At 41.1% G+C, this 14,140-nt stretch overlaps 1 protein-coding gene across 8 annotated transcripts in view; it reads left to right on the top strand.

Moving 5' to 3' along the window:
* FREM1 (FRAS1 related extracellular matrix 1) overlaps positions 1–14,140 on the top strand; it is a 183,984-nt gene that overhangs the window by 146,035 nt on the left and 23,809 nt on the right. For 7 of the 8 annotated variants that reach the window (XM_053656310.1, XM_053656308.1, XM_053656306.1 and 4 more), the window contains 8 exons: positions 987–1,116; positions 3,898–3,970; positions 9,135–9,284; positions 10,750–10,988; positions 11,654–11,701; positions 11,944–12,108; positions 12,279–12,407; positions 12,889–13,004. In XM_053656310.1, the coding sequence (XP_053512285.1) occupies positions 987–1,116; positions 3,898–3,970; positions 9,135–9,284; positions 10,750–10,988; positions 11,654–11,701; positions 11,944–12,108; positions 12,279–12,407; positions 12,889–13,004 (1,050 nt within the window). The remainder of the gene's footprint in view (positions 1–986; positions 1,117–3,897; positions 3,971–9,134; positions 9,285–10,749; positions 10,989–11,653; positions 11,702–11,943; positions 12,109–12,278; positions 12,408–12,888; positions 13,005–14,140) is intronic. The other variant, XM_053656307.1, reaches the window with a different exon arrangement.

The following is a 14,140-nucleotide window of genomic DNA, read 5'->3' as shown; positions in this document are numbered from 1 at the left end:
TTGTCTCCGAACTAGTTATTTAATCTCTCTTAGGCTCAGTTTTCTTTTCTGAAAAAACAAAAAGGCTCTCTCCCTGTGAAGGTTAGAGAACATGGTCTCCACCAAATGGTGGGCTCTCTGAAGATGTGGTGGGGAAAGGGGCGGCACTGTGCTAGATTCTTCAGTGGTGCGGCTGCTTCTGAGGCGCAGGTTAGTACAGCCCTTGTGTGGGCACAGGAGAAGGGACAGATGATGCTTATAGAACACCTACACATTTTAATTCATAGGCACAGCCTAAAAAATAATGTGTTATCTAATGGAACCCAAGTTCAGGAGAGATCTGGGTCGAGAACAGTTCCTGGTGTACTGATGAAGAAGGCCAAAATTTTGAGGAACAAGTATGAAAGACACAGGGATGAGGACTGGGGGAGGGGAAATTGGAGGGAGGGGGGAGACAGGGCGGGGGGTGGGATGGGAGAAATAGATTAAAAAATGTACTTGAAAAGTAACTAAATAAAATTTATTATATATATATATATATAAAAGAAGGCCAGAAGATAAGAGAGAAGGTTTTCTCTCAGCGTCCTTTCCAAAAGTGACTGTCTCCTTGAGCTTCACCTCTGCTGTTCCCTCTCCCTTCGGAACACTCAAGTTTTGGCCTTTTTTTTCCCTTTTGGTCATTAATCATGTAGGAACTCTTAACAGTCTTCTAACCTTAGTGTCTGCATATGTAAAATAGAATTCTAATCATTTCTCTGCCTACTTCATGGTGTTGTGGTAAGAGAGAGTTCAGTGAGATAATGTCAGTACAGGTGCTTTGTGAACTGAAATGCAGCGAACAAGTGGAAGGGTTTCTAGTGCTGGTGTAGGTTGATGAAGCACGTTCGTGTCCGCCAGGTACACCAGCGTGTGGAGCAGGGGTTCGGTCTCCTACCCAGCAGAGGGCCCCTAGAGACATGTGTGTGCATTTCTTATGATTTTCCCTTTTCTTTTTCTCTCATGCACAGTCTGGAACTGAAGTGGTCTCATATTGAGTGGTCGCAGACTGAATATGAGGTCTGTGAGAACGTGGGCACGTTGCCCTTGGAAATCACCAGGAGGGGCTACTCCATGGACTCGGCCTTTGTGAGTGTAAAGGTAACAACTCCAAAATGGAAACCGTCGAGCTACAACTTAGGTTGCTGGTTGGTGCCTTTGATAATGTTTTTAGAACCAATCCGACTGACCAAGGAAATTTAAAATCGCGGGTGTGCCACACTAATCTGGAGATCCTAGGTATGAGATCGTCTTGTCCCTCCACCCTGTATCTAGCTCCCTTAGCTCCTGGATGTGGTATTTCTAACCCTTTTTAGTTTTTAAGCCTGGTTATTAATTATTGAAGTTTGATTTCATGGGGAGATATATCCGACCTAGTGAACTTGGGCCACACTGTGTTTTGGAAAGAAACGCTGTAGGCAGGACATTCTGTGAGGTCCCCAGAGCAAATTTCAGTCCCCAAATGGCCTCCTTTTAGTATGTACCAGATCACCTCCTCTGGTCTCAGTAGATCAGGCAAATCAAGGGACAAACCTATCTTAAGAGTCCCCAAGTCATGCAAAATTAAGAGCATATTTCAATACAGGCACCCTGCAATACAAGGAATTTTCCATAATCACTTTGGGATTAGTCAACTTGCTATTCCTTTCTATTGACATGGCTTCTAGAATTCAAGGCTTTTTTTTTTTCTAGGAGTTACTATCATAATAGCACTTTAAGAGAATGAAAGCATGAAAAGCTCTTTATGTACTAAAGACAGCAAAAAAGCATTAAGAACCCCCTCCTCAATGTAATGAAAGGGACCCTGGTATTAGGTTCTAGGCATGTCAGTTAAGTCTCAATTACAATAATAAATTCAAATCATCCTCAGAACCTTGTGCACCTAATTCTATCATATCAAGACTCAGTGATTATCTTTCCAGTAGACACAGGTACTTTGCTCCAAATTTGTGGGTGCTTTATTGTTAAAACATTAAACAATGCAGTATGCCTTACAGCTTTCTGGCAGATTGTTTATGGGAAAAGACAGAATCTGCCTGGGTGGCTTTTTCATAGTCCTTTGGTCCTCTGTTAAAAGCACCATATGCTCAAGTCTGGAGTTTTGGGCCACACTACCATTCACCTTGCCAGGCAGAAAGAACATAGGTGGTGTGACATGGAACCTTTTGTCTCCTTAAGTTGAATGCACACCGTGAACCAGCCAGCTGAATGTGCAGACTTTCATCAAACACAAGCCTGAGTCCTGCAGGGACAACTCTGTCCACAGCACACAGCCTGCTGATTCATGCCAGAGCTTACTGGCTCATTGACTGGGTGTAGGGAAAGAGAAAGCATGTTACCTGTGTCGTTTGCCTGGGTTTGCATCCTGCACTTTCACCGGACTGAATTCTCCAACCACCTTGCCTCAGCCCATTTCTTTTCCCACGTAGGATCCTGTAAACTCAGTGGCAGTAAATACCAGGTAATTGCACGTGCAAGAACCATGCCGGGCTGTGTAACTCCGGCATATGGTGGCTACAGGTGTATGCTGGGCTGCCTTTCCATGATGAAAGATTCTTCAGGAGGAGCCTTGGCATTGTAGGCAAAAAGCAAATGGGATTTTAGGAGGTAATACCCTTCTTGAGCAAACTGTTCCCCCTGCAGACCCCTTGGCAGATGGCAGAGCCTTTGATCAGAATTGGAGATAATGTCTGAGGCCATAAAAATACGAATTTTAGCATTCTTAATCACACATTTCATTCCTTTGTAAGAAAGGGAAGAAATATATTAACTCACTTTCCCGACCATCTTAAATACCTAAGAAAAGTCCAAAAGTAACAGCTGCCTGTGCTTTGCACGGGGTTCTCATGTGATGCCCTCTTTTTCAGGCAAGGACACTGTTCTTAATATACACATATTTAGGCTATCTCTGGGGGAAGTTAAGGTCATGGCTCTAGAATGTTTAGATCACCTCTGGTTTTTGGCCCTAGGAATAAGGAACAGAGGATCAGTCAACAGCCTCTTTAAACTAGAGCAAGTTGGGGGGTTTTGCAACTCACTTGATAGAGCCTCCGGATTCTGGGTGTGGGTTGCTTTTGTGGGTTGCTCACCAGGTCTGTCATTCCCGCGAAGTCTTCATTCGTGTCTGTGAAGAGGGAGGATTTCATTCAGACAGGAAAAGGATGCAGACTTGCTTCAACTTGTGTAGTCTAAAGACCTTCAGGGCCTCGGAGCTGGAGGAGGCCTCCGAGCTGGCCGACCAATCAGCGCGGAGGTTGTCAGAGTGCCTGCGTTTCTTCTCCTCTTCACTCCTCCGTTGCCCTTTCTCTTAGTCATTATCTTACTACTTTTTAACAGATTCTAGTTATTTATTTTAGATGGAGGGGAAAGAAGGGAGAGAGAGAGGGAGATAAACGTCAATGTGTGGTTGCCTCTCATGCGCCCCCAACTGGGGACCTGGTCTGCAACCCAGGCATGTGCCCCCTCACTGGGAATCCGACTGGTGACACTTCGGTTCACAGGCTGGCTCTCGATCCACCAAGCACACGAGCCAGGGCTTTGGGGCATTATTTTAGAAAAAGGCTGGGATAAAGGGAAGGTAATGAAATAAAACCTTACTTGTAACAAAGAGAAAAATATTGTTTCAAATTCATGTTACGTTCTCTAATAACTGAATGATGTACAAAGAAGAAGCCAAAAAAAGTTTTACTTCCATTGATAGTAGTTTTAAAAATGTTAACTTTAAGGGAGATCCATGTAGTTCAGATCAAACATGGTTTATTATAATAAAAAAACATGTTATGTGAAAAATAGATTTTAAGAGAGTTTAGTATAAGACTAGACTAGGTTTCTGTGTTATAGAATATTTATTTTCATTAAAAAAGGCATTTTTTTCCTTTTAAGGTCAACCAACTGTCAGCTACAATTGGAAAAGATTTTACCATGACTCCATCTAAACTGATTCAGTTTGACCCAGGTATGCTTGGTGTCTGCAGTTCATTTCGTGTCCTTGTGGGAATGTCTGGGGATTTTGGAGAGGACGGAACATTATGCAGCTTCAGCCCACTAGATGCGCTCAGGGAACTGTATCGCCCCACTCTGATAGACATTGGTTTGGACTTGAGGTTTTGCCCTTCATATTTTATTTTATTACAAGTGAATATTTATTCAAAATGAGGTCATAACAAATGAAAATATGAAGTATCAAAGCAAACATCCAGAAATCCAGGAAAAAATGATGTCATTTTACAAATGATTAGAAACTAAAATAATTTAAAAGTTTGCCTCATATTTTGATGGACCATTTTCAGAATGTTATAGTGACATGGATTCTAAAAGAAATTTCTTAATTATTTCTGTTAAAATAGGTTGATATGAGGAGATTCCAGGGGAAATTGTTGTTTAATTAGATAGCATATAATTTCTATTCAATTTGTGAAAAAATTTGCTAGGTGCAAAAGGAAACACCAAAATATGGTGCCAGCTCTCAAGGATGTTCTGTCAGGTGGGAAATACCGACATGAAAACAACTTACTAACAGCACATTGGGACCCAAAGGATGAGCCATTGTTCTGGCTAAAGACCATCCTGGAAGATTTCCCAGAATCCTCAGCAGGTAGAAGAAGAAGGGGACTTTCAGTTGAAAGACAGATGGACCCACTTTGGGAACTGTGCTTAAAGCACTGAGGCTGGAGCCGTGCCTTCTTTCCCTGGCTTCTGACAGTGGGGGCAGGTAGTTGTCACTAACTGCTCAGCGTGGTTCTCCCTCCTTCCTTCTGCTCTGGATCACCTGTCCAGGGGCAAATGGAAAAGGCCTTGAGAAGCAGCTGGGACCTAAAGCTTTGTGGTCCCCTGCAGAGCAGGTGTTGTGTGCTCTAAGAACACACCATCAAGTCCAAACTCTTGCTGTATGGCAAAGGCAAAACAAAATGGCTGAAAGACCACCAACCCTCCAAAACTGACAACTTCAATGTTAAACATAGAAAAGAAATGCATTTCTGCTGTGCATCACAGGTGGCATGATGTTTGAGCACTATTTGTGTGCTGGGACCGCCCTAACAAAGAATCATAAACCAGGTAGCTTAAAAACAGAAATTTACTTTCTCCCAGTTCTGAAAACCGGAAGTTCAAAATCAGCGTTTTGGCAGGTGGACTCCTTCTCAGGGCTGTGAGGGAAAATGTGCTCTCTGCCTCTCGTCTGCTCTCTGGTGGCGTGCTAAAATCTTTGGTGTTCCTTGGCTTCTATTGTCTTCATGTCCACATCGGCATTTTTCCTGGAGGTGTGTCTCTGCTCAAATTTCCCCTTTTTGTAAGACCATTTTATTTTCAAATAAGGTCACATTCTGAGATACTGGGAATCAAAATTTCAATATACAAACTTTCGAGTGACAAAATTCAACCTATCACAATAAGGCTTAAATTTACATTGCAGAAAACCAAATACTGTTGTTGGCTTCCTTCCTGTGATGTGTTTCTGATTTGCGTTAAGTTTATTCCTTAGGCTGAGCACACTTTGTGAGAGACGTATTCCCGTTATGTACTTATTGTTTGTCTTCAGGTCGCAGAAGTCTCTTACGTTCTGGTCAAGGGCAATACCCCCTTTTCATACTTCACATTAAGGCACTTGCCACCTTTCCACTTTTTGAGAGCTGAGGGTCTTTGTCATATGTCATCTTTATTATTTGAGGCCCATTTGTTACAAGATTAAGAGTGGTTTGGCTTTCAGTAGACTTGAGCAGCTTACCAGATGCTCTGTGTGGATTATAGAAACTAGAATGTATCACACTAGAGGGATCTCTGAAAGCGACTTCTTAGAGATTCCACTGGATAAGATAAATACCCATTTGTCTGGAAGAGTTTATGTGATGTTTTGAGGAGATACTAATGACTTCTAGGGACTCTAAATGATCATGATTTTAGAGATTATTTAGACTTGTCAAGAAAAAGAAATAAACATCTTATAAATGAAAATGAAACAACACTTGGTTGTTCATTGTTTAGGAACTTACTAGTCAGACACAGTGTCATAAACTGAAGTCTTGCTTTAGAGACTTTTTTAAGTTTGCCATGTCCACAGATCCTGTAAGTATTTATTTACTCCCATTTGTTAACCCTTGCCTCTTTTGGATCTGGTGTGTCCATCCTCACACCCACACCTTTTGCCCATGCAATCTGTCCATTTCTTTAAAAACAGCAGTTTCCACGATTGGAGAAGAAACAGAGAGTGAGAAATCAAAGATGGTGGGGGGTTATGAGGTTACAGAGTTCTTGGGAGGCAGCTGGAGAGAAACTGAGCGACTTCATGCTAGTGAGCTACACTCAAGGAAGCTTGCAGTGCCTTGCCGACATTGTACCGAGCCAAAAACTGACCTGGACTGCTTTGCAGTCAGCTTTTGTGTGTAATGGGAGTCAAAGTGTAGATATTCATAATGCAGTGATTGCTTTTCTTTAAAATGTGTTCTTGAATGGTTTTCTGCATTCTTAATGGAAACACTATCATTCCTAAGAGTCAAAAGGTTTTCCAAAGGACCAGATCTCTAAGGTGGCATTCACTGAGAAACATCAAGAAAATGTCATTCAATGGTAAAATCTGCTTTGTAGGAAAACATCCAGGAATGACCTACCCTGTAAAGTGGGATACGTCTGCATAAGATGACACCTCCTTCTCTGCTTCCACGCCTTTTGTTTTTTGAGAACAGGAGGCCAGGTCAGGCCTTCTGCAATTGCTTATAATCTCAGTACTTTGACAAATACTTTTCACCTTGAAAGTGGGAAAGGAAGGAAAAAGAAACAAACAAGTTCTTAATTCCAATCTCATTAACCTAAAAAGTGGGCCCTATGTGCACACCTGGTAGGCATAGAAACAAAGTTGAAATACAGGCAAACACATCAGAAGCATGTAAATGAAAATTGGAACAGTTTCTCTCTAACCACCTGGTTCTACTCCATTAAAAAAAAATCTTAAAATAAGAGAGGCTTTGGTTAGGCTTGGGAAGATATATATAGTTTGTATTGGATTTTTACTTGAATAATGATTGACTCTATGAGCTTTGAGAGTCAAAACAGTTCTCTGAATAGTAAAAATCTTAGTGTTCATATGTTTTCTGCCTTGTCCAGCCTCTCACTGCCCTAGGCCCATTTCATCACAATGGTTGCCTATGTGGTCTCCCATCTTCTAGCCTCTCTGCCCAAGCCCCTAAATCTACCCACATAGTAATTTTAGTTTCATTTTTTTCAAGACATCCATTTTCAAGAGCCTTCCCGGTTGCTGTGGTTTCAGGTCTGAATGTGGACACCCAGTCAGTGTCCAGCAGTCTCACTAAAAACTGCTACTGCAGCCTTATCACCCCATTCACTCGCCAGCCACCCTGCTCAGCTTTCCCTGATCAAGGCCACTCACTGCCTTGCTGTCTTCCTGCCTTTGCATCTGCTGTCCTCCCATGTCTTCCCTCCAAACCCTGCCACCTCTGGGGCCCACATACATATAGGACTGACCGCCTATTCTGTATCTTTCAGCAGCTAATCATACATAGCCTTGAATAATTGATTTTCCTCGTGCTTATATCTTATCTCTTCAAAGAGATTTTAAATTCCTTTATGTCAGGCTTGCTTATTTTATACCTCTTGTATTCTCCATAGCATCTAAAGCAAAGGTAAGTACATAATGGACACAAAGTAAAAATATTTTGATGGATTGATTTATTTATCCACGTGGTGGGACTTATATAATATTTTCTGTTAGATACTTCAAGTTCTATTTTTGCAAACTATGAAAGTAATTGATTTAAGAACTCAGTGGATATTGAAAGCCTAAGAAATTAGCTGTCAGCCTATTTTTGGAAAATAAAATGATTCCAAATACACTTACTTTTTTTCCTTTTAAGTGCAGCCAAGGGTAGGATAAGTGAACAGTTTCATCTTTCCACTGGATTTGACTGGGTGTGGATTAGGCTTGGATTAGACACAAAGTCTGTATTGACCTGCCATCAAGAAGGAGGCCATCACGTGGACAGCACAACCAAGAAGCAAAAATATGTAGAAAACAATCTGCAAGGAGAAAAGTACTCAGATTTTCAGGGGGCTAGAAATAAAATGTTTAAGTGTTTACGCAGATGAATGCATGGGGATAAAAGCACTTAAATAGCTCTTAAAAGAAGTAAATTATAGGATTTTTAAAACTTAGTCCTAAAAGGTTAAACCGTAAGTTTATTATCCTTTCTCCCCTTAAATTTGATCCTTTTTCCTCCACTAAACAATGCTTTCCTTTCTTCTTGCCACCACTTTCCTTCTAAATAAACTCAGGAGGATGTCCTGGCATCCACGTCATGGAAACTGGTCAGGATTGGACAACATCAGAGGTTCCTTCCAGCTTTAATATTTTGTGTTTGGATGTTGCTTCGCCTCCCATCTTCGTGCCGATAGGATAGGCTGGGGATATGTTCGAAACATCAAAACTGTTTAGTATTAGGTTCACAAAGTGACATAAACCAAGCCTGATTGTAACTCCATCAGCAGAGGCAGACAGAAAGAAAACAACAATGATAACAAATCAGCTCAGTCTATTTCTGGAACTCCCAGCCCGTAAGTTCTCTCTAGGGGGATATCAAACTACTGACTATTACATCATCAGCAAAAGCGTTTGCAGGCTAGAAAAGATCTCAGGAAGTGGGGCAGCCAATGGAGGCAGCTGTCTCTAGAAATCAATCATTTCAAGGGTTCCACGAATAGCATGAAGTATCATCCAGTAATCACTTCTGTCTGTACCAGCATCGTAAGAGTTTTGAAACTAGTACACTTTTAAGATTGCAGTTCTTGTTTACTCTTCAGTAGAGAAGGGGCAGGTTGGGAAAAAAATTAAACCTTGGATCTCATCTACTAACCATTTTTTTGTTCATCCCTTGCAAAATGCAGCTTACTTTTTGTTACAGTGCATGCATTTAAATGAAATCATTGTCCAGGAACAAATGTGGTCTTTTAATATTATTTGGGAGAACAGCAGGACCTCAGTGAGTCGGTAGCAGTACAATAGCTCACTCAGGCTACTGCAGTCAAGCTGTAGACATGTTAATTAATATATTTCTCTGACACCTAGGTGATTGAAATAGCAATTAAAGAGTAATTAAAATGTTTACTTCTTGTAGGAATGTCAACTAAGATGTGGAATATAGCAATTACCTATGACGGATTAGAGGAGGATGATGAGGCCTTTGAAGTAATTCTGAACTCCCCGGTGAACGCAGTTCTTGGCACAAAGACAAAAGCTGCAGTGAAAATTTTGGACTCAAAAGGAGGTATTCTTTTGATCCTCATCTTGAAATCAGAAGCGGTCCTAGTGCTGTAGCTGCTTGCTTTCAACAGCCAATGTGCTTGATAATGCCTTCACATCAAAATGCTTAATTTCTTGTCAAGAAAGCAACCTCGTCACGATGTAGGCCCTTTATTCTGGTTTCTGCTTCACGCGGTTTTCCTCCCGCTAAGAACTGTCCTTTCAGAAAAGCAACAAGTCAGTGGCGCAGTTAGTTTTTTTCCTACCCGTTTGTTGTTCTCACCAAGGGGGAAACAATGTTGGTGAGAATCTATGGACAATTATTTTCCCCCAGAGTCTGCAGGGCTGTAATTATCTTCCTCTGTTAAAGAGCTCTTCATGCCTAAAATCTGAGCCCCCACTGGAGTGTTTTTAGACCAGGAAAGGTCTAAAAAAGGAAGGAATGGGAGAAAAAAAGATGTGAACGAGGGAGCTGGCTTGGGGATTCAGGAGCAGCTGGAGAACATTAATGAATAACTTTGGGCTGCAGGGCCCAATGGGTCCTGGACAGTATATGCTAAGGAACAACCTGTGAACCAAGTGAAACAAAGACCAGCCAAAGTCTTTGGTGCTCTTGATTTTTCTCCTGCCAAATGCCTTCTTATTTGTCCATTTAACATTTGACGACTGTTCAGTTAGCATGCTAGCTCTTAATCTGCTGTTTTTATAACTGCCATGCCTGATGGTTCGTATGTTTTCTTTCTTTGAAATCTATTATCTCCTCTTTCTCATCCTATAATAAAATAGATACTAACGTCTTTCTTTTATAGTACTCATATTTCCACAACATTTCGCCCCCCCTCCTTTCCCCACCAAGTTTATTTCCTTTTCAGTAGCATTTGCTGGTCACATTAAGTGTATGAACTAAATGAAGTACACACTTTAAAATTGAAGTATAAAGTACCCAGATGTGAGTGCTGGGTTTGAATTCTTTTCATGCTAATCGACAGTGTTTCCAGTAGAGGTAGCTCCATTAAGGTTTACTGGATCTTTGCTCTGCAGCAGTTGAATGCTAAATTTTATAGTGGTTACTTGATTTCACCGACATCTACAAACAATTCCAGTTTCTATCTCGAGGAGACTGAGGAAAGGATGATCACTGGGAAGTGGTACCTGACCAGGGACTGAGCCTGGTATATTGAGGAGCATTATAACAGGAACAGCAGTGAGGCTGTTGTGGCATAAGTGTGATGTGCAATCATGACAATGGTTCTTGTTCGTGGTCTGTGAAATCAGTTTCATGACTGTAGATGTGCAGAAGGGCACAGCTTTGTGCAGTGGAAACTGCTGAAGAGTAAAGGAGTTTCTGGCAAATGGCTAAAAGGCAACATCTGGTGGGAAAACCATTTGTCTAAGTTTCATGACAAGCTGCTGCAGGGGCTGTGTTGATGTCAGCACTTATCTGTTAGTGTAAAATGCAGGGACTGACCTGCCATCTTGCATGCCTCCAGGACAGTGCCGTCGTCCACATTCCTTCAACCCCAGCAAGCACAGAGCTCGGAAGAAGGGCATTTGGCACCCGCTGTCCCTAGGGTCTTCCTTCCCCACCATTTCTGGTTCCTTTCGTCTGGAAAGAAGACCTGTTCCATCTTCCAAGAGGCCTTCAGTCACCAGGGCAGACACCCCACGGGGTCTTGATTCTACAGATCTTTATGGAATGAAGCTTAGGACCCGAGGGAATGGCAAAACAGTAAGGATGGGGACTGCCTGGGATTTGGTGTGTGGAGTACCTATTAAAAGAATCAAAAGATATTAATGAGTATTCCTAAGCACTGAAGAAACCGTTTTGATTTTTATAGTGAGTAGGGGCCATAGTTCCTTGCACAATCATGCAGTGCCTTTTGTATGCAGGTATCATAATGCTGTCTCACTTCACTAGTTGTACTAATTGAGGTGATAGATACGCTGACTCACCCATATAATTTCAGCTTTGGTTCCTCTTGTAATCAAGACAGAGAGGGAATGATCTGTGACCCTGGAATAGAATGAGATTAAGTAAGCTACCTACTTGGGTGTGGAGACCATGGCTTTGACTGCATTAACAGAGCATTCTAACCTGGCACACACTCATGAGTGTATATGTTTGTGTTTTTGGACTGGTGTGCTCTCTAGGTGTACCAGCAGAATAAGGGTATCTTTTCTCCCTACCTGGGGCTACGAATGTGTGAGTCAACATTGATAAGCTATGATGGGTGCAGTGTTTTTTAAAATTGCAATGATTTGGACAAAAAAATCTTGAGAAACACATTAAAAAATTTTTAATATTAACAAGATCTTACTGGAAAAGTTTTAACCTACTGCTAATTATTATTGAAGCCAGTTTTGTTCATATTTTGCTCATATTTTTGATTTCAGGTTTATCCATCCTCTGTTTATAGAAATGGAGCAGACATCATCTATAAAGTAAGCATAGTCTGAGAGAATTGCTACTTTTCTTGTGTTCATGGATGCAAAGCAGTGAATCAATTTTTTATATCTTTTATAAATTTCTGTTCTGAAATTTGTTTTAGAGGCTTGGGTGATCAGAAAAAACAAAACCTTTTTGTTTTTATCCAGTTTTTCAGGCACTCATTTTTACAACAAATGTTTTTGTTTTCTATCTTGGTGTTTGGTTTTTCTTTATTGTTGTTTATTGATTTCCTCAGTATCACGGAATGGTTTCCCTGCAACTGGAGGATGACAGGTCCCCAGTGCACAGAAGGAGGACCAAAGCGTCCCTCACGAGTCAGCCACAGATGGCAATCAAAGGGGTAGCACTGCCTCAGGCAGATAAGGTGGAATCCACAACCAACTCACACTTCCCCAGACAGGTAGGAAAACATTTTTACTTCCTTTTCACCTTGCAACAAGCTGTTTCCTGAGCCATAACACAGCTTTCAAGCTTGGGGATCGTTTACTCAGCACAAATGATGCTCATCAAATGAGTACGCCAAGTGGGGGTGTGATCAATGTACATTAAATGGTCCTTTGTTTCCCACAGAGCCATGTGTCCTCATTTCCAAAGAACTGCACCCTGGAACTGAAGGGACTCTTCCATTTCGAAGAAAGCCTCCAAAAGCTGTATAAGTGTGATGGGGTGGCCTGGACAGCTTGGAGCCCCCAAACCAAGGTGGGACACAGGCTGAGCAGCCAGGTACCTTTACTGGCAGTGAACCTTGTGTTAAGGTTAGAAGGAGGCAACGTCCCGTCAACTCATGTGATGTCTGCCTGCTCTTATTACACTTTGAAGGAGAAACGAAGAACAGTGGCCCGAGTGGCACTTCAGAAGTCACAATATACATTAGTTATATTAATACAGTTCTGGAATTTAAGAAAAAGAGAATACATTTGTTATATCAATACAGTTTAAGAAGCATTTGTTTAATGATCAGGATGTCAAAGGTATAAAATTGAAACTGCTAACTTTAGTAGAGTTTTCTGTAAGAAGCCATTGAGTTTCTGAAGGTGGAGAGTTGAGATTGGGGCTGACCTCCTTTCTGGTGACAGGACTACTCTGTTCAGTTTAAGGGATTCCTAGGACTCTTTATGCTGAGAACAGACTCCAGATTGTAAAGACCATTATGACGTGAAATCTGCCAACTGTTTTTCAGGAGGCGGAAGACAAGTCCTGTCCGGCCGGGTGGCACCGTCACTCTGGCTACTGCCACTCCTTGATCACAGAACAGAAAGGCACATGGGACACAGCTGCCAGAGCTTGCAGGGAACAGTAAGAGACCTTGTTTCACATTTCACTGGGCTTTCTTCTGGTGCCCTCTTGTTTAATCATGGAACTATTATAGGGCTGCTTCATTCAATCAATTGTTGAGTGTCTAACACCTACCTACCTGGCTTTGTTTTAAGAACCCAGAGAGAGTTCTGTAGTTCAGGATGGGTTTGAGGCTGACCTTTGATTTAGCTTTTTTATGGTAAAAATGTATCACTGCCACATTTCTATTCTCAATCTTCTCTATCTCCATCTTTTGGAGAAAGTCAGAAAGAGCTTTTCTGAGTTAGCAGCATTGTAGGTTCTAGCATAATTTTTATTAATAAAAATTACTGCTTGTTGATTTAAAAAACATGTAAGCAATGAGGGGTTGTTTAATTTCATACCTATGACAATGCAAGGAACATTGATGGTTATGAAACAAGGTAGACAAAGGGTCATTGGGTAATAGAACACTCAAAGAAGGGTGACTTGTGGTCAAATAATGACAACAAATTTTATGTAGTTAAGAAGGACTTTAAAAATTGTAAGTATCCCTGACCCTCCTTTTTTGCCTACCTGGATATTATCCAAAACAATATAATTAGACTAATTTGCCCGATGGCTGGACATTGAGACCAGAGAAGTCCCTTCTGGGTGCCCACTAGATCTGGCATGTTATCAAATTTAAAAAGTTATGCTCTCTAAAAACACTGATAAAAAGTAATGATCGGGCAAGCCATACTTGGAAAAAGCTAATCTCAAGTGTATATCTGATGAAGATCTCTTGATAATACAAACTCCTACAATTCAGGTGCAAAAAAGGCAACCTGCTTTAAGAAAAATGACTTGGAGATTTCACAAGAGAAAATGTACAGTTGGTCATTAGGTACTTGAAAAAAGTGCTCACCACCACTGGACATTGGGAAAATGTAGATAAAAATTATAATAAAATACCACTTCACACCCATTAGAAGAGCTAAAAATCATGAAGACAGACAACACCATGTGTTGTAAAACAAATGGAATTTTAAGGTTTTGTTGGTGGTTGAACTGTCCAGCAGGTTCTTTAAAACTTACTTACATGAATGTACCCTGTGATCTAGCAATTCTATTCCTAAGAATATACCCAAGAGAAATAAAAATACATGTTAAAATAA

The sequence above is a fragment of the Artibeus jamaicensis genome, unplaced genomic scaffold, assembly GCF_021234435.1.
Source record: "Artibeus jamaicensis isolate MK-2021 breed Jamaican fruit bat unplaced genomic scaffold, CSHL_Jam_final scaffold_1964, whole genome shotgun sequence".
NCBI lineage: Eukaryota > Metazoa > Chordata > Mammalia > Chiroptera > Phyllostomidae > Artibeus > Artibeus jamaicensis.
The sequence above is the reverse complement of the archived record's forward strand: the minus strand, read 5'-3'. Positions and strand labels throughout refer to the sequence as shown.